We start from the raw sequence: 25,558 nt of genomic DNA, 5'->3' as shown, positions 1-25,558 counted from the left end.
TATATCTAAATAGACTTTAATGTTTTGACATTATAGAGGTTCACTAATTAAAAAAACTGTTTAACTTATCGGCACTATTTTTTTCTAGTACGATTTCAAAATATGCCAGATTTTCAAAGATCACTTCATCCAAAGCCAAAATCAAATTGTAATATTTTTGGCTCCGATACCGAATCAAACAAAATGGACCGAATCTGACCCCGAGGCCCTATTTGCATTATCACACTGGAGTCAAATGTACTTTACACATTCAATAAGAAGCATACTTTCAGGTTATAAAATTTTGCTTCTATTTTTTACATATTTGAAACTTTAAAAAATCTTGAAGAAGTTAAAAGTTTTGTGACATCCACACTCTTCACTATGTTTTTATTTGTTTCATTATAAAATATAAACATTTTCTTTACTTCTCCATAAAAACATTATCCCATGAAATAAAATGTTTGCTTTCTATCCCAAAAATGGGTCCGTAATTAAGTGTGGGAAGAAATCTCATCAGTGAAGATACTAACCGACCGACCAACCAACCACCATAATAATAAAATTTTTAATTATAATATCAAATTTGTGTTAAATATGTGATCTTTAAAGAAAACGAGGTTAGTATAACGTGGTATCTTAAAGAAATGCAAGAGAATAGAACAATTCGAAAAAATAAACGTGAGAAAAATACCTTAACAGTGGAAATTGTTGTTTTCCAGTAGTGGGTGAAATGAAAACACGCAATAAATATTACTGGCTTGGTGGTTAAGGTGAAATGTAAAGTACGCGTTATAAGGCCAAATTGAGTGCATATTTCTGACACGATGCACTTCTGACTTACTAAAATACCTAGAACGATACATGTTTATTTAAATAAATGATCACCTATAAACTATATTTCAAATTGTTAGAATATAGAAAGTCTAGCAGCGCCGACATTTTAACATACAGTGTAAATGGGGTTTGCTCCAAAAACAACCATTAAGGTATACTTTAGTCTTGCTTTCTATGTCTGTCCTTTGCCATTGTTATTGGAAACCCTCGAATGGTTTAAAACCCTTCTCAAAGAGAATATACAGTGGTGGTCACGTAATTAAAACATTTATTGTGGTAAACATTTTTTGATCAGCCCTCGATTCGTTTGAAGTATTTTTGAAAATTTTTTAAATCAGAACACTTCGATTTACTGCACCTTAGAGATAAAGTGTGAAAATAGAAAATTATTGCATGCAATTTTTCCATAAATAACGGTTTTTATGAAAATACATCGACTTTGAAGTGGTCACATAATTAAAACATTGTGTAATTTTTTGCTTTACTGCATTTTTTTGAAAATATTTTTAAAAAAAGCTCTTTGATTTAGTTAAATTATGTATACTAAGCACCGATAAAATCATATACAGATAAAAATTTTTGAAAAAAATCTGTAAAATCTATCAAAATTGCCAACAATTTGTACAGTACACCTAACATTCAGAAAGTCACCTTTATTACAGAAAATAAAGGTCCAAATGCACCAGAAATTGCAAGATTTAGCAGAAAACAATAAATAATTCCCAAATAAATATTTGAAATAAAAACTCAAAAATGGGAATTAACCTAAAGGAACGATTAAACTTCGATAGCCTTTATTGAAGAAGGGCAGAATATTTTTGCAGTATGTGAAAAATGTCCATCGATATTGGCATTTATTATATCAAATCGATTGTTCGAGTAGTAGAGAATATATTTTATCAAAAAATATTTCAGTCACAACAGAACGAACAGAGATCAACGCCTATGTTGACGAGTAAAAGTTTCTGGCACACAGCAGCAATTTTGATGGTCAACACTTGACCCTTAAAATCTATTGAACATGATAATACTTTTCCAAAATAATATTTTTTGAATAGAATAACATCCACTTAATCTATTTTAGCCTCAAAGAAAAAAACATTTTACAGTTTGACAAATATTTGAAGGCTTTTGTTGAGCATCGAGAATGCTGCTGTGTGCCAGAAACTTTTACTCGTCAACATAGGCGTTGATCTCTGTCCGTTCTGTTGTGACTGATATATTTTTTGATAAAATATATTCTCTACTACTCGAACAATAGACTTGATATAATAAATGCCAATATCGATGGATATTTTCTCACATACTGCAAAAATATTCTGGCCTTCTTCAATAACGGCTATCGAAGTTTAATCGTTCCTTTAGGTTAATTCCCATTTTTTGAGTTTTTATTTCAAATATTTATTTATTTTGAGAATTATTTATTGTTTTCTGCTAATTCTTGCCATTTCTGGTGCATTTGCACCTTTATTTTCTGTAATAAAGGTGATTTTCTGAATGTTAGGTGTACTGTACAAATTGTTGGCAATTTTGATAGATTTTACAGATTTTTTTCAAAAATTTTTATCTGTATATGATTTTATCGGTTTAGTATACATATTTTAACTAAATCAAAGAGCTTTTTTAAAAATATTTTCACAAAAATGCAGTAAAGTAAAAAATTACACAATGTTTTAATTATGTGGCCACTTCAAAGTCGATGTATTTTCATAAAAACCGTTATTTATGGAAAAATTGCATGCAATAATTTTCTATTTTCACACTTTATCTCTAAGGTGCAGTATATCGAAGTGTTCTGATTAAAAAAATTTTCAAAAATACTTCAAACGAATCGAGGACTGATCAAAAAATGTTTACCACAATAAATGTTTTAATTACGTGGCCACCACTGTATATCCCCAATCACAATAAGATCGGAATAAAACTCCTCGTCCGTCTGTAAACATCGCAATATTTAAGGTGGAGCTTTGAAATTTTACACATAATATGTTTAGATATATCGATATTCCCAAATATTTTGTATTTTGAAGTTTTTCAACAAAATTACCATATTTTGTGTTTGTACTGAATTGTCTGTCATTTGGTATTTACGATTCTCATGTAATAGCACATATCCGGACCAAAATAGTGAATATTGTCACAAGTTCCAGGGTAGCACCCATTAAACGGTACCTTCTTTACAGTATATTTTCATGTTCATAATTAGGCCCTATACCAGGCCACGCGTTATTTTCGGTATGTTGAATAGCCTAGTCCAAATTTTTAACCTATGCCTTGCATAGTCTCTATAAAAATTCCAAATTGATTTTGGTTATTCGAATTGTTCAGCTTCTTGTGGAGGTTATTCAACCGTTCAAACTTAATGACGTTATTATTTGTTTTTATTCAATCTAATGTATGTGATATATAGCACACTAGATCCAAAGCGATTCGGTCCAAACATTACAGAAAATATTGAAAAACTAGCATAGGCCCCCTACTTCGTTAACGGATGTGAGAATTATTTAAACATGTCTAAAGCACACAATATACACACCAATATAGACCACAATTAAAATGTTAGTACCAAAATTTCTTACATAGCCCAATCCCATTTTCGAAACTTTTTACATAGCCCAATCCAACACCCCAACTGTGATCCTAACTAAAAATTAAGGATCTAAGACTTTCGGTTCACCCAAAATTGAAATTGTACCAAAGTTAATACCATTTAGTACCCATTAGCATGAGTTTCCAAAACTACCCATCAGCGACGTTGCCAGAGGACCACACACCAATAGTACACTTCAACAGTGTTCTAGATCTATGGGTTCACATATCACAGATCACATATTTGGTACAACTTAGTACACATTTCTAAAACATCCTATATATCTCAATCCTACACCCCAACAATGATCCTAACTCAAAATTTCAGGATCTCAACACTGTCGGTTCAACCAAAATTCAAATAGTACCAAATGTAGTACCATTTAATACCCATAACTATGAATTTCCAAAACTACACCCATACACCAATCGTACACAATCCTAAACAGTAACCTTGTTTCCAAATTTCAGTATTCTAGCTCTATCGGTTCACCCTAATATACTTTTGGTACTATTCAGTACACATTAGTAATAACTTTCTATATATCCCAATCCCACACCTTAACAGTGACTCTAACTCGAAATTTCATGATTCCTGCCCTATCGGTTCACTTTAAATCCAAATTGTACCAAATATAGTACTATTTATTACGTTTAGTACACAAAAGTACAAATTTCTACAACTACCTACATATCGCTACGCTTCGACTGTAATATTAATTTCAGAATTTCAACTTCATCCGTTTCTCTAAATTCTAGTTCTACCAAATTTAGTACAGTTTAGTACTTTTCGTATACATGAGTACACAATTTCAAATCTACCGCCTTATATCGACCCTACATCTCAACCTTGATTCGGGTTCCAAATTTCAAGTTTTTAGCTCTATCCGTTCACATGCTACGAAATTGTAACAAATTTAGTACATATTAGTACTTTTCGTATACTTATAGTTCGAATTTCCAAAAACTATACCGTTTCGCCAATTACAAATATTACCATGTTTAGTACTTTTTGTGCCGTTCTAGCACGAATTTCCCAACCCAACCTTATGTGACACTTTTGGACCAAGAGTGACCCTTACCCACAATTTCAAGATTCTATCTTCAGCCGTTTGGCAGGTCATTGATGAATCGATTGATAAGTCCAACAGTGAGTCAGTCAATCACTTTACTCTTTTATTAGTATAGATTGTTTACATATTATTTTTCCATAATACTTTGGGTCTTAAAAAATTCGTATACTTCATTTGATGATTATTTTTATTAAATACATATTTCGTGTTATGTTTTTTTTTCAATACTCAAATAAATGCTTCAGAAACACATCAGATACAGCATTCTTCAGTACCAATTTAATGGACGTTTCGTTCGTTCGTTCGTTGAACAACAAGTTTTAATTCCCATCAAGGTCAAATGAGAGTATTCAACAAGAATGTGAATAAAATACAATGGATCGGAATATAGAGTTGTTAAAAAATGTTTAATATCGATGTTTGTTGTGGTAACGGAGATATTAAATCATTTGCTTTGAACTATTCAGAGCACACCCTATCTGAAGGCAATAAAATATGCAGTTAAAATTGAATACATATTTAATGATTTTTTTTTAAAGATTGTTTATGTTTCTCGCAGTTGGTAGGTATTTTCAAAAATTTGAATGGTAATTTGTTAGTGTGTTTTTCTGTAATTTTGTAGTTTCTCTAAGAAAATAAAATGACATTAATAACCAACTGGCCATAACGGCATTTCAGTTTATTAAACTATTTAAGTGTTTTTATTATTTTTTTATTTTTTGTATTTTTTGCACTCATTTCTTTTGACAAAAACCACCAAAAATGTTGTTTGCCTAACACACAAAACTGGCCAAGAAATCGTAATGACAGTGATATGTATGTGCTAAATATATATTTCGTTTTTCTGTTCTCTTCTTCCCCTCTTCATTCTAACTTCAGGCGATCCGAAATAAAAGAATTAGACCAACGAATAACAGAAAAAAAACCTAAAAGTCGAAAAACAACTTCGAAAGATTTTTTTCGTTTGTGCCCAACATTTTTTAAATCTAATGTCCGACAATAAACGACACGTATAATAAAAAAACTCAGGTGAATTTGTCCGAATTTCTGTGAAGTTGTCCCCAACAAGGGTTTAAAATAACCGAAACGACAACAAAAATTACACCACCATTATTATGACCAACAATTGGAAGTGGTGGTCGTCGGACCACTTGTTTACGGTGACGCGATTCAACATTCTGCCGCTGCTGTTACTGCTGCTGATGTTTTCTGTGCCATGGACAAATTGCCAGTTTTTAAATCAACCACCTCGTTTTGTACCCGGCTCCGGAGATATGTCCAGATTTAGTCTATCGGAAAATTCACCTGTTGGCAGTCCAGTTTATCAATTGAGAGGTAAGTGGTTATTATTACATGAATTTATATGAAATATTAACATGTTTTCGAACATTCGAGGCATGATTGTGGCAGTTTGACTTTCAAAAAAAATTGTGTTTTTTGTTCTTATTTTCAAAATAATTATTAAAATATTTGTATAGCATATTTAGCATTTTGGAAATAAAATACTTTGCATATGCCATAGATGGAAAAGCCTTTAAAGCAGGGACCGTAACGGTTATAACTTATATCAAATCAGGTAAAAAATAACTGTTATTATGTGACCTAAATAAAAAAAATCCGCTTTAATTATTTATTTTTTAACGGAAAAAATAAACGTTGATTTTTAACTGTTAAAAATGATTTTTATTTTTTCCGTCAAAAATAAAAGTCTTTTTGGGACTTCTATTTTTTCCGTCAAAAATAACAGTTTTTTTGGGACTTTTATTTTTTCCGTCAAAAATAAAAGTCTTTTTGGGACTTTTATTTTTTCCGTCAAAAATAAAAGTCTTTTTGTGATTTTTATTTTTTCCGTCAGGAAATAAAAGTCTTTTTACGTAAATAAACATATAGAGTTTGGTACCAGTTATATAACCTTTGACCTAATAGTCAGGGTAATGATTCTTTAATTTATATTCATGATTTGGTACACTAGACTATTTTTTAAAAATTTATAACAAATATTTTTTACCTTTGATCTTGATTACTTATGTGTACACTTATTGTAATAAGGACAGAGATTTATAAATTGTAATTTTATAACTGATTACAAGTTGTATAAACTTCTTTACATAAAAAGAGTTTTATTTCCTGACGGAAAAAATAAAAAGCCCAAAAAGACATTTATTTTCTGACGGAAAAAATAAAAGTCCCAAAAAGACTTTTATTTTTGACGGAAAAAATAAAAATCATTTTTAACAGTTAAAAATCAACGTTTATTTTTTCCGTTAAAAAATAATCCTTAACATGGGAACTGAGAGTGTTTTCTCAAGATCACTCAATATCCTTAATGGGCTCCTCAACACGAATCTATTGGTATATGACACTATTGGTGTCCCATGTCTCTAACATGAAGATTTTTTTGTTCGCATTTTAAAAAATAACTGTTATTTTCGGTCCCTGCTTTAAACGATTTTTTCATGGGGTACAGATCCTAAAGACAGAATACTTCCTATAGGTCTTTCGTATTTAATATACATTCTATAGGTTTTTTGTATCCCGAAAATATTCTAGAGGTAAAAAATATTTTATATACAAAACGTGTCAGTTAAATAACTAGAACATCGGAACTATGGAGATCTTTAATAGGTTCCATATATTACTGACCTAAAGTAAGTCTTCTACATATGTAAGACATATAAAAGATCTGGAACTTTGGTACTTAGAAGACCTTCCAAATAACCTTCAATATATTACCGACCTTTCGATAGATATATATCCCAAATTTAGAAGATCTTCCAAATAACCTTCAATATATTACCGATCTTCCGACAGATATATACCCCACGTCGATGGAAGGTAATTATACAGGATTTAACTTCACTTGAAAAAAAAAATCTGGTTGCCGTCCCCCCAGAAGTGAATGTCTGGCTACGTCGTTGGTCTATGGTATATGCAGTAGAGATTTATTCTTACTTTTGTATGCTATTTAAGATTGCGGAGATCTACGGAATCAACAAGTGTTAATATGGGGCATTTTTATACCCTTCACCACACTGTGGTACAGGGTATTATGTCTTTGTGCATATGTTTGTAAAAGGCAAAACGAAACAAGATAGACACATGGTTCCTTTCGAGAATATGCATAGAATCACTTTTTAAGTCGATTTATGCATGTCCGTCCGTACGTCCGTCTGTCGATGTTAAATTGTAAACAATGTACAGGTCGCATTTATGATCCGAATTGGATGAAATTTGGCACAGCCCATCTATTTGGCCTAAGGACGAGCCCTATTGAAATTGGGAAAGCATCGGTTCAAATTTAGATATAGCTCCCATATATATTTTCGTCCGATTGAAAGTAAATGGTGCACCAAAGTTCCTATATATCTTTCGATTTGCACCAAACTTTGCATATCGTACTAAATTAAGTCTTGAGAGATGTGTGTTAAATTTCGTCAAAATCGGTTCAGATTTATTTTGAAATTGGGAAAACATCGGTTCAAATTTTGATATAGCTCCCATATATATTTTCGTCCGATTTAAGGTAAATGGTGCACCAAAGTACCTATATATCTTTCGATTTGCACCAAACTTGGCATATCGTACTAAATTAAGTCTAGAGAGATGTTTTTTTTAAATTTCGTCAAAATCGGTTACGATTCGGCTTTGTGCAGTCCCAAAACTTACGATCGTCATATCCCGACTAGCTGAGTCGATCTAGACATGTGTGTCCGTCCGTCCGTCTGTCCATTATAATTTGTAAACACGATACAGGCCACAGTTATAGACCAATCTTCATGAAATTTTGAATGTATGATGGGTTCTGGCCAATGAAGACCACTATTGTTTTTGAGAAAAATCGGTTAATATTTAGGGCATGAAATATTTTTATGTTTGTCGGTTTTTCTGTCATATGCCGCAATTATGGACCCTGACTTTTGTGTGAAAAATTACAAAAATTGTATTCTATAGCGTATATATTTACCCCTGAAGAACAAAGACCCGAGAAATTGATAGCATATCCAAGAGGAGTGGTTGACCTTTAAATTGATACCATTTATATTGTCGTTTGTACTCGGGTGTGAGAGTTACACTTAAGTATTTACAGGTGCTTACGTATTCAGATATTATTTAGTTGCCCATTACCGCACTAGAGGGCGGAAATATAGCCCTGATCGCTTTAAAATATTTCATGAGGTTCCAGTTATGGCCAAGGAGAACGCCTATCATTTTCGGTGATGATCAGATAGAAATTTTGGGATGAAATGGACCAAAAACTTAAATTTTTGTGTTTTTGATCTATAACCAAGAATTAAAAGCCGAACATCACAATACAACCTACTTCGAAGGGAATCTGGAAAAGTAATTAGAAACGCTATACTGAATATTTTGATATTCGGAAAATATGTCAGTGTAAGGAAGAAGTGCTGTTGACCTCTAATCGGGTAAGAGGGAACAAATAGCACGAAATATTGCCCAGACTCGGAATAAACATGGTCGGCCCCGTCCGACTATAATGCTCCGCTCACTGGTTTTTAAATTTATAATTATAATAATATCCCTTATGTATGTGACAGAGTATGATCTGGCAACAAGCGACCATTTATCGTTCTCAACTTTATAATAAATTGCTGTTTTAAAGAATTTTTCTTCGAATGAAGAGTTGATCAACCAAAGTGGAGCAACCACAAAATCGTACTATAACAAGTAAGAATGTCTTTAAGTTCGGCCAAACTTGTAATACCCTCCACCTTGAAGAGGGCATTTACAATATATAAGGGGGTATGTCATGATTCAAAGTTTGGAAATTGTCGAAATTATATTCCAATATATAGCGATTTCAATCGAAATATATATTATTGATCGGTCGAATATGTCGAAGTAATGTAAACTAAATGACAAATTAGAGAGAAATGTTGAAGGTTGGCTTTATTTATAAGGCTTAACTCTAGTTTAGGGACTCCTACAAATCATGAGAAAATACGATGGGTCCCAATGGAACTTTGGAGGCTCATATCTCCGGAAATACTGATTTCCACAAGAAAAATTTTACCGTTATATACCAATAATCCACGAGAGACTTTAGCCTTATAAATAAAGCCAACCTTCAACATTTCTCTATAATTTTTCATTTAGTTTACAATATTTCAAAATGATCCAATAAATAAATGGCCCTTAAAAGATCTTCTGCCTAAAGCATATCAATTATAAGTAAATTATCTTTAACAAATCTTATAGATCATCTTTTACGATAAATGAGTTGTTCGATAAAAATTTTTTCTCCACTTCACTATTTTTGTAGCAACACATCATTATTTTGATATCTAGTCTATTGTAACAGTGTGCAGTTCATTCACTTTATCTGCAAGATAAATGGCCACATTATCTACACAAAAACCTACTGAATATTAAAAGAGCCGGTAGACAGTCGTCAAGACAGGTTACACGCAATAGTTCACATCATATGACATTTAATCTAATGCGAAACCAACAACAAAAAATGTGTGAAATATGTGATCATTGAAAAAAATGATGTAATTAATTACACTGTAATCATTACATGTCACACAAACACAGCCTACCTACAAACGTATCTTCGGATGCTTGCAAGTAACTAAAAAAAGTAGTATTACAAATTGTTTACAAATTTCTACCTACAACATTGATAGTTTTTTTTTTTTGCTTCGTTCGTAATTTTGTAAATAAAACGTGACCTTCCTCGAAACCCTACTAGACGATTTTGAGATGAGTGTTAAATATTTCATTGAATTGCAGTGAAAATCACGTTCTCAACATTTTTTGCTGTCAGAAAAAAGAAACAAAAAACTGACAGTTGAAATTAGTTTATTGCAAAAAATAAAAATAATTAAAATGTTGTTGTCTTTGTATTTGTACTTGCCTAATAACATTTCGAACCTTTGACTTGTATGATTGAGAAAATGTGTTCATTAGCCACAACTTTAATACGTGAGCTCTATCTATGACTGTAGTGCAGAAAATCTCTGTGTTTGATTGGTCTTTGGTGTTTGGGATGAGTTAGATGTGCATTTGGTAAATTGAGGTATGTAAGATATAAATGAAGTTGCATCTATGTAATCGCAAATGTTTGTTTTTTCATATTTTATAAGAAATCTCAATGGAAAGATGTATGGAAAACTGAAGACATAGCCAAACTCTACAAATAACAATATGATTATACTAAACATAAACAAAAAATATCGAAATAGAAAAGCAAATCAAAAAATTACAACAATTATATTTGAGGAAAAAGGTAAAAAATAAATCTAACTCAGCGCGGTTAGGATTTGATCCTACGTTGCCCGGGCGAAACAAATATGATTCGGGACTTAACGTTCTGAAAAAATTTTACAGACGAAATTTTCGTCCAGATAACAATCTTAGTGGATTATGCCTGAGAAACTACTAAACCAACAGCGAAACTGATTTAATTCCGAACGTGTAGCCTACAGATATATACCCTCAAACTATGGCTAATGATGTATGCACTAATATTGACTTTTGTATGTTGTTTTGGTTTGAATGTTCTGCGGAGTCCCTGTCTAGTGACTAGTTGAAGCAATTTTTATAGCTTTGTGTGGCCACAAGAGATTGTAACGTCGCGTCCTTACGTCTGTCCATTATAATTTGTAAAAATGCAAAATTCATCACGAAATTATGCATGTAGGACGGGTTCTGGCCAAATATTTAGGAACGAAATGGACCAAAAATTTATTTTTGTCGCTCTAGAATGATCAGAACATCACCAAAATTCACATGACTATTTTGATGAAGATCAATATTTCAATTTCAAATTTTGATGAAGGACAATTTTTAGCAGCTCAAATGGACCCAGACTATGTCGTATGTATTTACTCCTGAAGGACATAGACCCGATAAGTTATTAGTATATCCAAGAGGAGTAGTTGCCCTTTAAATTAATAGCAAATATATTGCTGTATGTATTACCGTTACCACACGAGAAGGCGAAAATGTCGCGCGCACCGCTATGAAATTTTACATGGGATTCCGGTTACGTCAAGGTCGACACCTACAAATTTCGGTGTTTATCAGATGATATTTAGAGAATGGAATGGACCTCAAACTTTTTTCTGCATGATTTTCTAGTCGCTCTAGATCCCGCTATTGTAAGCCGTTCGTTACAATTTTTGCCAAATGAACCAAGACTTTTGTACGTAAAATAACCCAATTGGAATCGTATGGCGTAAATGTTTACTCCGTGAAAAAATGTTTCGGAAAATATGCCAGGCTAAGGAAGAGAAGCTGTTAATCTCCGATCGATTAAGAAATATAGATCTATAAAAAATAGAATTCTGTGCTAGTTGTATAGGATATCATATTGTCGGTTCTATATAACAGAAAGTTGCACTAATATTAATGCCTGTCAATTTTAGACCACTCAGGATTCACCATTCGATTTATATAAGAGAAGTATACCTATAGACTCCACATGTGTATATAACATAGGCTTGGTAAAAATATTGCGCTTTATAAGAAATGTAATTTTTAACACTCTAACAAGGAGTGGACTGATAAGTTTCTATCTTCCGCATTAATTTAGGCTTGGTGACAATATTACCACCTGCCATGTTTGGATCGAATCGGTTCGATATGACAAATTTTATTGTAAAAATATTTTTTATATGGTATAAATTTCGCACATTTTAACGTTAAAAATAACCGAATTGGCTGTAATTTGCTATTTTGAGATCTCATTGGACAAAATGATTCGGTATTCTAGGGAGTTTGGGCTTATTTTTTATTCGAATTGGCTGTCATGTGGTAATTTAAATTAACATTGGTTAGCAAATCAGCCTACCAAATATTATCCATATTGGGCTTCTTTTTCGGATAGCCCCCAAATACGGGGCTAGGTAAATTTTTCTATCGAATTGGCTTCAATTTGTTCTTAAGGATTTTCATTAAATAAATTATCAATAATGGTCCACGTTTCGGGGTAGCCTCAATAGGGCTATACCCCCAATATTCGATATTTCTTCAAATCTTCCCACTAAAATATGAATACCGGTCCACGTTTGGTAAAGCTCCCATATAACGGCACAGCACCATTTTCGGTATTTTTAAGGGTATATGCACATTTTCCGTTAAAAATAAGTGTGGTTCCGCATAAAGACGTTTTGGAAAATGACACGCATATATGCAGCAAATTCTGAATTTAGGTCAATGTTTGGACTTAGATCCAAACAAAATACTGCTTAATTTTCAGTATATAGTTTAAACATATTCTCTCATATATGTGCTAAAATTTGGTATTCCGGATTCCTGTAGCGCGAATCACATTTATGGTTTTTTTATAATGACATAGTCACCATATGAAGTTCCCGACATTTGTAAGAAATTCAGAAAGCACACAACATGGGTGATGGTATAAAAAGTTCGGCCCGGCGGAACTTAACCATGTTTTACTTGTATAATATTAGCATTATCGTACTTTTAAATAACGCCCCGAAGGTTATCGACATTATGTAAGTTCTGAATACAGTTTAAGGTGATGATAGCTGTTCTGAATAAAATGGGTAATATTCCTTATTTTTTGTAAACTCTTTCTAGACTACGATTTTGGTTCAGAACACCACGAAATTTTAGAATGAAAGTGGATCTGGGTAGTGGTTAAGAATGCGTGACTGCATGCACACATGATCAATGGGAAAAATTTAATCAGATCAGATTTAATATTACAATTACCGCACTGTATGGTAGGAATATCAAAAACCTTTACCCATGATCGGGATATTTTGAATACGCCACGTAGGAGTATACGTTAAAGCTCTTCTGTAAATAGAATATTTCTCAACGCTCTTCTGTAGATATAAGCTGCTGGAATTTTAAAGATTTTCTATATTGTCAGATGGAATATTTTTGCAGATTTTCTATAAGTAGAAGACATCTGTAAAGGGTCAAAGATGACACTTTAAAGATATTATGTAGATAGACAACATTTTTAGGTCTTAGATAATGTCTTATCGAATATGTTATATTTTTCTATTTTAATTTCGTTTGAAATGATTTCGACAAAACAAAATTGAAAGAAAAGCTTGGAAGTGTGGTCATCTCCAAACAATTAGGAACCAATTCACATCTTGGTGTTAATGAATGTTTGAACACGAGCTCCCAACAAATCATTGAAATGATACTAAAATAATAACATCCCCTTCTACAATATCTGCGTGTGTGTGTGAAAACTATGAACATCTTTTCAATACATCAACAACAACTACGCGGTTTGTGGTGGAGTAATATAAACCAGGTCAAAATGTGGAACAAATCTGAATTAAACAATAGCGCTCTCAAAGAAGCTAGACAAACATGAAAGAGGTACAGAGAAGAGGAGAAGAGTAAGATTATTGAGAACATTATATATGGGAAACCGCAGTGTTCTTGTGTTTTATTATTGCTGACACCACCTATTCACTTGTCAGCGATGTCGTTTACACGCTAACGATTTACTAACCCCCAAACATGAATTATTTCAAAATGAAAAGTACCTGGCCAGCCCGGTAGAGGTGTGGTCTCCAACTCGAACTCTTTAACATTCTAAGCAGTTAATAACGTATGAGATCACATTAACTCTATGAGTATGTTTGTGCGCATGTGTACATGTTCGTTGTGGAGGGCATTATGCGGCAATAAATATAATTATTTTTTTCTTCTCGTGTGTTATGTTTTTTTTTTATAATTTACTTCTAAGACACAACAAAAACATGAGTAAATATTTTGTAATCGCGGTTACTGGAATTTTGTGATTTGTTTTCCACAGTGGAGATTTTTTTCATATTCTTCCTCTATGTCTTTAATGTGAAAAAATAACGTCAAATCATGTTTGTCTGTTGTTTGCTGGCTGGCTGTCTGTCTGCCTGGCTGTTGAGTCAAAAGTAATTCATCAAGATTTCCTCTGTAACAAGTTTCAGTTCGCACACACACTCTCACAGACATTCGGTGTCTTGGGGAATTATTTTGCTTTTTGACTGGTTTATTTTTGTTTTGAATGTTTTTATAGAAAAAAATATTATATTTTTTACTCCATCAACTGAAATGGAATAAAAAAGCATAATATGATCACATAATACGTTTTTTTTTGTGTGAATTGTGCAGTGCATTTCCTTTGCCATTTTTATTGGAGCCTTGCATTGGACGTGTTTAATGTCTTAGTAAGAGACCATACAGGTCAACCAAATTGTCCACTGCATGCATTGCTTGTGAAATTCATTTCGTGTTAAGTTATTAAATTTAAACTCAAATAAGTGAATGGGATGAAGAGTTTTAAAGTTCTGAACAAAAAATAAAATTAAACGAAGTGAATTGAACAAGTAAAAACGTCGTTCGGCCGCCGGGGCGAATTTTTTATACCCTCCACCAATAGGTGTACATTTTAAATAGCTGTAATCGTTATGGGCTTTAGATATATTGTGGGTCATGCCATGATACATTTTTGGCTGTAAGAATTAAAATGTAAATCAAATACAAGCACATAAATCAAATACGAGTACAAAATACGGAATAATGGGAGGTTATATGGAAATATAAAAAAATGGGACAATTTTTATAACTATTAATACGACAATTTGTTACTTAATGTGAATTCATAACACCATATTACTTCCAATGTTGATAATTTTTGGTAAGAGCATTGGGTAGCCAATGTGAGAATCCAAAAATCCAACATATTAACCAGTGAGCGGAGCTGTATAGTCGGACGGGGCCGACCATATGATACCCTACACAACTACCACGAAAATCACACTTTCGATGGTTCTATATTCTGAGTCTGGGCAATATTTCGTGATATTTGCACACTTTTTACAGATTATAGATTAACAACTCCTATTTCTAAGTCTTGCATATTTTCCAAAATGTTTTTTTCATGAAGAGAATTTTTACGTCATAGAATAAGAAATTTAGGTTTTGGTTTATTTGACCCTCATCTAAACAGCCGCTCTAAGTATTTGGTCAGATCCCCTTCACCTTGTAAAATATATGATGTTCTGTATATAATAATTGCCTCTAACGCGACTAGAAAATCTGACAAAATTAAAGTTTTCGGTTCATTGCACCCCCTGAATGAAATCTCAACTTCACGGAACTTCAATTCTACAATTTCAAAGCAATCAGCGAGACATTTCCGTCCTCTAATGGAGTAATAGTAATAATATGCACATAGTCAGAGTACATACAGCCATATAATTGGTATCAATTTGAAGGTCAACAACTCATCTTGGACATACTATCAACATCTCGAGTATACGTCCTTCAGGAGCAAGTATATACGTCCCAGAATAAAATTTTTGTAATTTTTCACACAAAAGTCAGGGTCCATTTGACCCGCTAAATGTTGACCGATAAGGTATGCTTATTCTTAGCCCCGATCCCATTCTCCCTGTAAAAATTCACGATGTTTGGACCATAACTGGGGCCTCTGGAGCGACCAGAAAAACTGACAAAAATGTAGTATTTGGTCCATTTCCTCGCCTAAATATTAACCGATCTTTATCAAAAACAATAGGGGTCTTCATTGGCGAGAACCCAACCTACATGCAAAATTTCGTGAAGATTGATCCATAACTGTGGCCTGTATCGTGTTTACAAATTATGATGGACAGACGGACGGACGGACACACATGTCTAGATCGACTCATCTAGTCGAGATATGACGATCGGTATACTTAAAGGTGACCAATATTTCGCGGCGTTACAAACTTTTGAAGCTGCACAAAGCTATAATACCCTGACAACATAGTTGTGTAGGGTATAAAAATATGGGTATACAGTTATATGGTATACAAAAATGGGGTATACAGTTATATGGGGGATATCGAAAGAAGTTGACCAATGGCAGCTCTATGTACCTAATTTAGTCAATTCCGTTAAAAATCGTGCCAAAAATTTCCAAAATACCGTAATATGGAGGCAAATTAGATATAACGTCGACCAATATATCTAATTTTCAATACCAAATATCCTAGGAGTAATAACAATGCATGTGCAAAATTTCAAAGCTCTATCCTTATTTCAACGGAGCTTTTGTACTGACCTTGATATTTGTATGGAAATTGAAAAATATGGGTCACGATTTTAACCAAATTTTCCTATAGAATTCGCTGAAAATTTATATTTTGGTTTCTCATGTGTTAAAAGACATTCTCGTAGGAAATTTTCATAATTTTCTACCCTGAGCCTTATGGTTAATGAGGGTATAAAACTTTTCTACGAAAAAACTTGCCTCTTGGAACTATTCGGCTTATACTTTCGAAGATGGGGAATATCGGATCAATTCTTCTGATACCTCTCTAACAATATGGTAAACATCCTTGAAAATTAAGTTTAGAATGTCATGTGAACGGAGTACCAGTTTTGAACCTAACTATCATTCCACTCCTTCGGAACCTGAATCATTTACCTAAAATTAGACGAAAATATATATGGGACATATATCTATATAAAACTCGACTTCCACGAAATACCCAATTTCGTGCAAAACGAAAGAAATTTCGGGGCTTTGGTGCACAATTAACATAAAATCTGAGGAAAATATATATGGGAGCTATATTTAAATCTGGACCGATTTTCACGAAACTTGGCAGACATCACTCTAGGCTCACTTCAGTACGTTACGCCAAATTTCGTTCAAATCGAAAGATATATAGGGAATTTGGTGTACCATTTACATAAAATCGGCGAAACTATATATAGGAGCTATATCTAAATTTAAACCGATTTTCACGAAACTTGCACCTAGGCTTAATTCAGTATGCTATGCCAAATTTCGTGCAAATCGAAATATATATAGGGGCTTTGATGCACCATTTACATCAAATCGGACGAAAATATATATAGGAGCTATATCTAAATCTGAACCCATTTTCACGAAAGTTGGCAGACATCACTCTAGGCTCAATTCAGTACGTTATGCCAAATTTCGTGCAAATCGAAATATATATAGGGGCTTTGATGCACCATTTACATCAAATCGGACTAATATATATATAGGAGCTATATCTAAATCTGAACCGATTTTCACGAAAGTTGGCAGACATCACTCTAGGCTCACTTCAGTACGTTATGCTATATTTCGTGCAAATATAAAGATATATAGGGCCATTGGTACACTATTAACATAAAATCGGACGAAAAAATATATAGGAGTTATATCTAAATCGGGACCGATTTTCAGGAAACTTAATACACATCATTCTAGACCTAATTGAGTACGCTGTGCCAAATTTCGAGCAAATCGAAAAATATATATGGACTTTGGTACTCCATTTGCATTAAATCGCAAGAAAATATATATAGGAGCTATTCGAAATCTGAACCGATTTTTCTCAATTTCAATAGGGTTCGTTCTTGGGCCAAATAAGTGACCTATGCCAAATTTCATCCAATTCGGATCTTACACCTGTACTTTGTTTACAATTTAACATGGACATACGGACGGACAGACGGACATGTGTAAATAAATCTCAAAAGGAACCATGTATCTATCTCGTTTCCTTATGCCTGTTGCAAACATATGCACAAAAAAATTATACCCTGTGTGGTGTAGGGTATAAATATGTGATCCAAATTTTTGGCAGCCTTCGTGTCAAGTCGTTCGGCAGTAAAATAATCTTTACCCAATATTTGGGTATATAGTCCGATATTTATCCAAGTATTTACTCACGTGTTTAAAGTATCATAAAACTATCATTTTGAAACGATTTGATAAAAGAACCCCGGAAATAGGGTGTAAGATGTTGTATTGGATACCCACAAATGGGTATTTACCTAATTTACTGGATGTTTGGGTATTTACACCATTACCAATCTCTCGGTCCATACATTCTGATAAAGCGAATGGTGAATTCTGTAAACTTGACAGACAGACGTCAGACTAATCACAAATTTAGAGGAAGTATAAGGTCCATCATCTCTATCAATTTTGGGCAATAAAAAATTAAATTAAAAAAAAAATACATCCACCTCAACACTAGACATTGATTCCAAAGATTTCCACAAACCAAAATAACATACTAAACTCAGGATAAGGGAATACTACATATCGTTAGCTAAAATGCAAAAAGGCGTAACTAACAAAAAAAATTTAAAATTGACTTTTTGAATGAATATTGTGAATGTCAATAAACTACATGTGTTGACAAAGTCAATTTCAATTTTCAATTTTTTGTTAGTTACGCCTTTTTGCATTTTAGCTAACGATATGTTATAGACTGAGGGCCAGTTGTTCAAATTTTTCTGCCAATCTGATAGATGTGGCAGTTATGAGGCATTATTTACATAAAATCGGACGAAATATATGTATGAGTTTTCCTAATCTTAGAGAATCAAAGAATGCGGCTAAGACCTTCAAGAAGTGGAAAATAATGATAAAATTAATATAGGATCTAGAGAAGGTTTTAGAACGTTGTGGACGTAACAAAATTGGGAAAGAAGGTTTTTTTGTTTAGTGGAGTAATACATGAATCCCTGCGACAATATCCCAAGCAAAAAACTAAGATAACTGATGAGGATTTGTGGCGAAATCCGAAACTATAGTCTTCTCTGCCTTTCCGAAAGCAATCAATGTGACCATATCCCACTTAAAAAATAAAAATCTTGTTGTTTTCATAATTTTTATTTTTATTTACCTAAAAAAGTTCCATCTCCCTATAGGAAGAAACAGTAAATTAAAAAAGAAATGAGTCATTATTGTTAGCACTCAAACATCAGCTCACAATCCAGTTTTATACCACTGAGCTTTCATACATCTAGCAACACTTATCACTGGGCTTTCAATAAAAATTTAATACCTCGTAATAATCAATACAGCTTTTATAAAATATTTGTATAACCCCTCCTATACTTTTTGGGAATGTTTTCATCTTCAAAAATTACCCAAAACATTTGAAGTTGTAATTAACGCTTTGCCGTCCACAATTGTTCATTTTTGGTTGAAACAGGAAAAACAGCATGAGTTCACACAAAAAAAAAGACTTTTTTATTAAAAAAGTAATGATGCATTTAACAGTGGTTTTTCAGAAATAAAAATGCAGCGGCATTTCAGTGTTTACACCTCTGAAAAACAATGAACAAAAAAATATATAATAGTTGCCACATACCACCACAGTGCAATGAACGTTGTCCATTACCGTTGCGTGTGCACATTATCATCACTTTTACTTACCACTTCATTTGGAACAAAAGGTACAATTGACACAATGCGGCTTTATCTCTCTCCGTTGAAAGAAATCCAAAGAAAACGAACAAGAAATAATGCGGCTGCATTTGCCACCAAAGACGCACATTGTCTGTCTGTTTGTCTCATTGTTTATTTTCTTCTATCGTTTTTGGGCAAATAGGAAATGTGTTGTTTATATGTTAGTTACCGCACCGCATACATATGTGTACTTATCGTATGTGGTATTCGCTTACCACGTCCAGCATCAGTATGGTCCGACTTTCATGTAACCAAGATAAACAATTACCAATAAAATTTTCTATTTTGTCTGTGGCATATCTTTTTTCATTATTTACGCACAATCCATTCACAATTAACTGCAATGAAGAGAAAACGTGATTTGTTTTGAAGCTATTTGAATAGGATAAAAATGTATTTTATAGATATGGGCTTTATTTGAATGGCAGATGATAGTTAGGGAAATTTATTTCCTTTATTTGGTCCTAGGTATTTTGAAAAATGCGATATATAGGTTCAACTTATGATAATCCCCATATCAGCCCAATTATCTGTAATTTGAAAGTTTTAGTCTTATTTTCTAACTAATATGACTTAGTTTATTAATCTGCATTTTTAGAGGCTGACAAACATCAATATAGGATAAATATACCCAAAATATACCCATGTTCAGATATTGTCACATATTTCCAGCCACATCATCCCAGCATTTTTTAAGCTTTCATACAATTACCCCGCTTAATTTGCGGTACTATGAATTTCTTCATGACAATCTGACAAACATGAGGAGTTTGAGGCCCCATTTATTTAAAATCAGACCAAAATATATATGGAAGCTATATCTAAATCTGAACCGATTTTCACGAAACTTGGCATACATCACTCCAGGTTCAATTTAGTACGCTATGCCAAATTTTGTGCAAATCGAAAGATATATATGGACTTTGGTGCAAATATATATGAGATCTATATCTAAATCTGAACCGATTTTCACGAAACTTGGCACACATCAATAAACGCTCAATATATAGGGACATTGGTACACCATTTACAATAAATCGGAGCTATATCTAAATCTGAACCGATTTTTAGGAAAATTTGCACACATCACTACATGCTCAATTCAGTACGCTATGCCAAATTTCGTGCAAATCGAAAGATATATAGGGTCTTTGGTACTCCATTTACACTAAATCGGACGAAAATATATATATATATATATATATAAATCTGAACCGATATCTATATCTAAATCTAAGCCGATTTTCACGAGGCTCAATATATACATTACATTAAATCAGACGAAAATATATATGGGAGCAATATCTACATCTAAACCGATATTCACGAAACTTGGCAAACATCATTTAAAACTCAATTCAGTACGCTATGCCAAATTTCGTGCAAATCGAAAGATATGTAGGGACTTTGGTGCACATTTACATTAACTCGGACGAAAATATATATGGGAACTATATCTAAATCTGAACCGATTTTCACGAAACTTGGCACACATCATTTAAAACTCAATTCAGTACGCTATGCCAAATCGAAAGATATATAGGGACTTTGGTGCTCCATTTACATTAAATCGAACGAAAATATATATGGGGGCTATATCAATATCCTAATTTATTTTTCCCAACTTCAATAACGTTCGTCCTTGGGCTAAATAAATGAGCTGTGTCAAATTTCATGCAATTCGGATAATAAATGCGACCTGTACTTTGATTACAATTTAACACCGACAGACGGACGGACGAACATGCATAAATCGACTCAGAAAGTGATTCTATACATATTCTCAAAAGAATCTATGGGTCTATCTCGTTTCCTTTTTGGGTCTATCTCGTTTCCTGTACCACAGTGTGGTGAAGGGTATAATTAGAATCCGACATCAGACTTTTTAAATAAACAACATTTTCTCCTATTCACATCATTTTAAAATGTATGCTACAAAAAACAATAAAAACAATAAATTTAACTAATTTGCAATTAATTTCCCATTTAATTCCCGCCGATCCATATAAAATACCCAATTAAAAATATTTTAATTTGTTTATTTACAACACCTTCCATTTTATCATTCAAAAATAATATTAAAATGACCAAAGAATTCAGGCAAAAGTAAACGCAGAAACCTTTTGAATTTCATGCTCAGCGAAGCGTAATTGTTAAGTCTCCGGTTAAGTGGCTGATAAACCGACAAAAACCAAGTTGTTTGAAATATTCGTAATTCATAAAACAAAACTACATAATTAAGTTCCGCCAGCTACGCATATTATTTGCTAGAATGTATTTTAAGTCGAGCAACAAATATCCGATGTTATGACATGTGAGGGTGAAACATTAGCTTTCACCAGGGCATAAATAAATATGTGTGAAATTTGATAAGAGAGAACCATTGCCTGTGTGTGTTCTCTAATTTATGCAATATTTTGGTGTGTTTTACGAAAATATTTCAATTTATTTTAGACAATAAAATGTTATTTATAATATGAGCTACAGAAGTCTAGTATTGGCAAGGGATGATATTTTCTATAGAAAAATGTTATATCTTTTATAAAGTCCGTCCGTCTGTCCATGTTAATTTGTAAACAAAGTGTAGGTCGCATTTATGATCCAAATTGGATGAAATTTGGCACAGCTTATTTATATGGCCCAAGGACGAATCATATTGAAATTGGGAAAAATCGGATCAGATTTAGAATAGATATATTAAAGAAATTCAAACGGACGTAACTATAATAGTATGTTTATACCCTTCACCACTCTGTGGTACAGGGTATTATGTCTTTAACAGACAACATTCAAAAGGAAACGAGATAGACACATGGTTCCTTTTGACAATATGCATAGAATAACTTTCTAATAGCCTAGACAGACGACAGCCTTAATTTGCATTAACAGCCTTAATTCAAATTAATTTGTACATTATCCTCATTTTTATGTGTTGTAAATGCACAAAATCAAACTGAATTTATACTGAATTAAGGAATTTCAATAGGGCAATGCTGTAGAAAAAAATTGCTTGTTGTCAAATTTGTTTACTTTTACGAAAATAAAAATTAGAAATAAAGGCAAAATTCAACATTTCTTCAAATTTGGACCTGTTTTATCTTCATTATAGCTGTTAGTTTTCCTTCCTGTCATGTATCAATTTCAAAAAGATGTAATCCTAAAAAATATTGTAAACAAATGTCACTATTTTCTTCCTACACATAGACAAACAATAGTTTTGAAACAAAAAACTGGTTCATAAATGCAGAAACTCTCGTCTGTCAGGGGTAAATTTTAATTCAAATTAAGAACTTTTTAATGCAAATTAAGGCTGTCGTCTGTCTATGGTATAAGTCGATTTATGCATGTCCGTCCGTCCGTCTGTCTGTTCATGTTAAATTTTAAGCAAAGTACAGGATGAAATTTGGCATAGTTCACTTATTTGGCCCAAGGACGAACCCTACTAAAATTGGGAAAAATCGGTCCAGATTTAGATATAGCTCCCATATATATTTTCGTCTGATTTAATGTAAACGGTCCCTATATATCTTTCGATTTGCACGAAATTTGGCTGAGCGTATTGAATTAGGTCTAGAATGATGTGTGTCAAGTTTCCTGAAACTCGGTTCAGATTTGGATATAGCTCCCATATATATTTTCGTCCGATTTAATGTTAATGGTATACCTATATATCTTTCGATTTGCAAGAAATTTTGCATGGGGTACTGAATTAAGTCTAGAATGATGTTTGTTAATTTTCGTGTAGATCGGTTCAGATTTAGATAAAGCTCCCATATATATTGTCGTCCGATTTAAGGTAAATGTTGTACCAAAGTCCCTATATATGTTTGATTTGCACGAAATTTGGCATATCGTACTGAATAAAGTCTAGAATGATGTGTGTTAAGTTTCGTGAAAATCGGTTTGGATTTGGATATAGCACTCATATATATTTTCGTCCGATTTAATGTAAATGGTGCACCAAAGTCCCTATATATCAATCGATTTGCACGAAATATGGAATAGTGCACTGAATTAGGTCTAGAATGATATGTGTTAAGTTTCGTTAAAATCGGTTCAGATATAGATATAGCTCCCGTAAATATTTCCTACGGATTTAATTGAAATGATGTATCAAAGTCTCTATATATTTTTCAATTTGCAGAAAATTTGTCATAGCGTTCTGAAGAAGGTCTACAAAGATGTTTGCTAAGATTCGGTTCAGATTATGTAATGTGTGCACTAAAGACCCAAAGTGTGTACGATTGCCACACAATTTTGTAAAAAGAATTGTAGTTAATATAAATAAATATCTGGCAAGTCTCGTTGAAATCAGTTCAGCATATATATTTTCGTCCGATTTTACACAAAATTGACACAAAGTTTTGCACAACGTACAGAAGTAAGTATAACCTAGAAGTTAGATATAAATTCTGCACCAAACTCCCCAGGTGGGTCCGATTGGCACAAAATTGTTCGCAGCGTACTCAAGATACTATAACATAACGTGTGGCTAGCTTTGTTGAAATCGGTTCAGTTTAGATATAGCTCCTAGATATAGTTTCAGCCGTTTGCTACAGAATTTTGCACAACGCACTGAAATTTATATTGCCTAACGTTTGCCAATTTTTTTAGTAATCGGTTCCGATTTAGATATAGCTCCCATATATAGTTTCGTCCGATTTTAGTTAAATGGTAAACCCAACTTTAGGCCGATTGACACAACACTTTGCAGTTTTGTTGAAATCGGTTCAAATTTGGATAAAGCTGACATATGCATTTTCTCCCGATATTAAGTAAATGATGCACCAAGAACTTGAAATGTGGGCGATATGCACAAAACATACTGAAATTAGTATAACCTGTGACTAGTTTCGGTGAAATCGATTTAGATTTCGGGTACTTTTCCACCCAGTGGTGGAAAAGTACCCTATGCAAAGTATTATCGCTTTCGGAGAAATATTTAATGTCTTTAGTGCAACATTTACATAAAATCGGTCGAAACTGTATATGGGAGCTATATCGAAATTTGAACCGATTTTCACGAAACTTAACACACATCACTCTAGACTCAATTATATGGGCTTTAATGTACCATTTACACACAATCTGACGAAAATGTGAGTGGGAGCTATGTCTAAATTTAAACCGATTTCAAAAAAAAAAAACTTAACACACTTCACTACGGACTCAATTTGGTACGCTGTACACATTTTAGTCCCAATCGGATAATTATTATTCACTTTGTTGTACTACAATTGTGTTGTAGTTTCGTCCTTTTGTTTCAGAAAATGTCAAGTCGAAAGGACGTAACTGACATAAAACCTTTAAAAAAGTCCGTTTGCATTTATGGTGACGATATATACGTTCTGGGGTCTTATTGAAATTAAGTAGAAATCAATTGTATCGTAATAATAAATTTTCGTAATAATAAAATTTTGCATTTCCGATTCCTAGTCAGTAAAAACATTTTTGCAACGGAGTTTTTTATTACAATTTCTATTGTCGGAATTTTTTATACAAATACCCACAATATACAAGACATATAATAAATCACTTTTCATCAAAACCATAAAAATATTTGCCAAAAAATAAAACAATGCATGAATGAAATGCTCTACTATTCATAATTTATAAAACAAAATTCACATAATTTTTTTTTCATTCAAAAACAAATATTTAATTATGAATAAAACGACTACTCTTTGTTTTACTTAAAACAGTTACACAAATTAAAATTCATTATTATTATAATTTCAATATTTTAACAAATTTCATTATTTAACAAATTTGAATTAGATACTACGAAAGAAGAAAAAAAACAATGCTTCCTCTAAATAAAACATCGGATGGCATCAAGTTGAATGTCAATGCATTCATCAACATCGTGAAT

At 32.8% G+C, this 25,558-nt stretch overlaps 1 protein-coding gene across 1 annotated transcript in view; it reads left to right on the top strand.

The window, feature by feature from the left end:
- Positions 1-5,662: 5,662 nt before the first annotated feature.
- The window catches only part of LOC133338338 (cadherin-23-like), a 28,684-nt gene continuing 8,788 nt past the window's right edge, over positions 5,663-25,558 (top strand). Inside the window, exon 1 of the mRNA XM_061546514.1 lies at positions 5,663-5,813. Coding sequence (XP_061402498.1) covers positions 5,681-5,813 — 133 coding nt within the window. The 5' untranslated portion in view covers positions 5,663-5,680. The remainder of the gene's footprint in view (positions 5,814-25,558) is intronic.

Source organism: Musca vetustissima, unplaced genomic scaffold (genome assembly GCF_032173495.1).
Source record: "Musca vetustissima isolate MV318-11 ecotype Yass unplaced genomic scaffold, APGP_CSIRO_Mvet_v1 utg4425, whole genome shotgun sequence".
In the NCBI taxonomy this organism is placed as follows: Eukaryota; Metazoa; Arthropoda; class Insecta; order Diptera; family Muscidae; genus Musca; species Musca vetustissima.
Note: the sequence above shows the minus strand (reverse complement) of the source record. Positions and strands in the feature narration are given on the sequence as shown.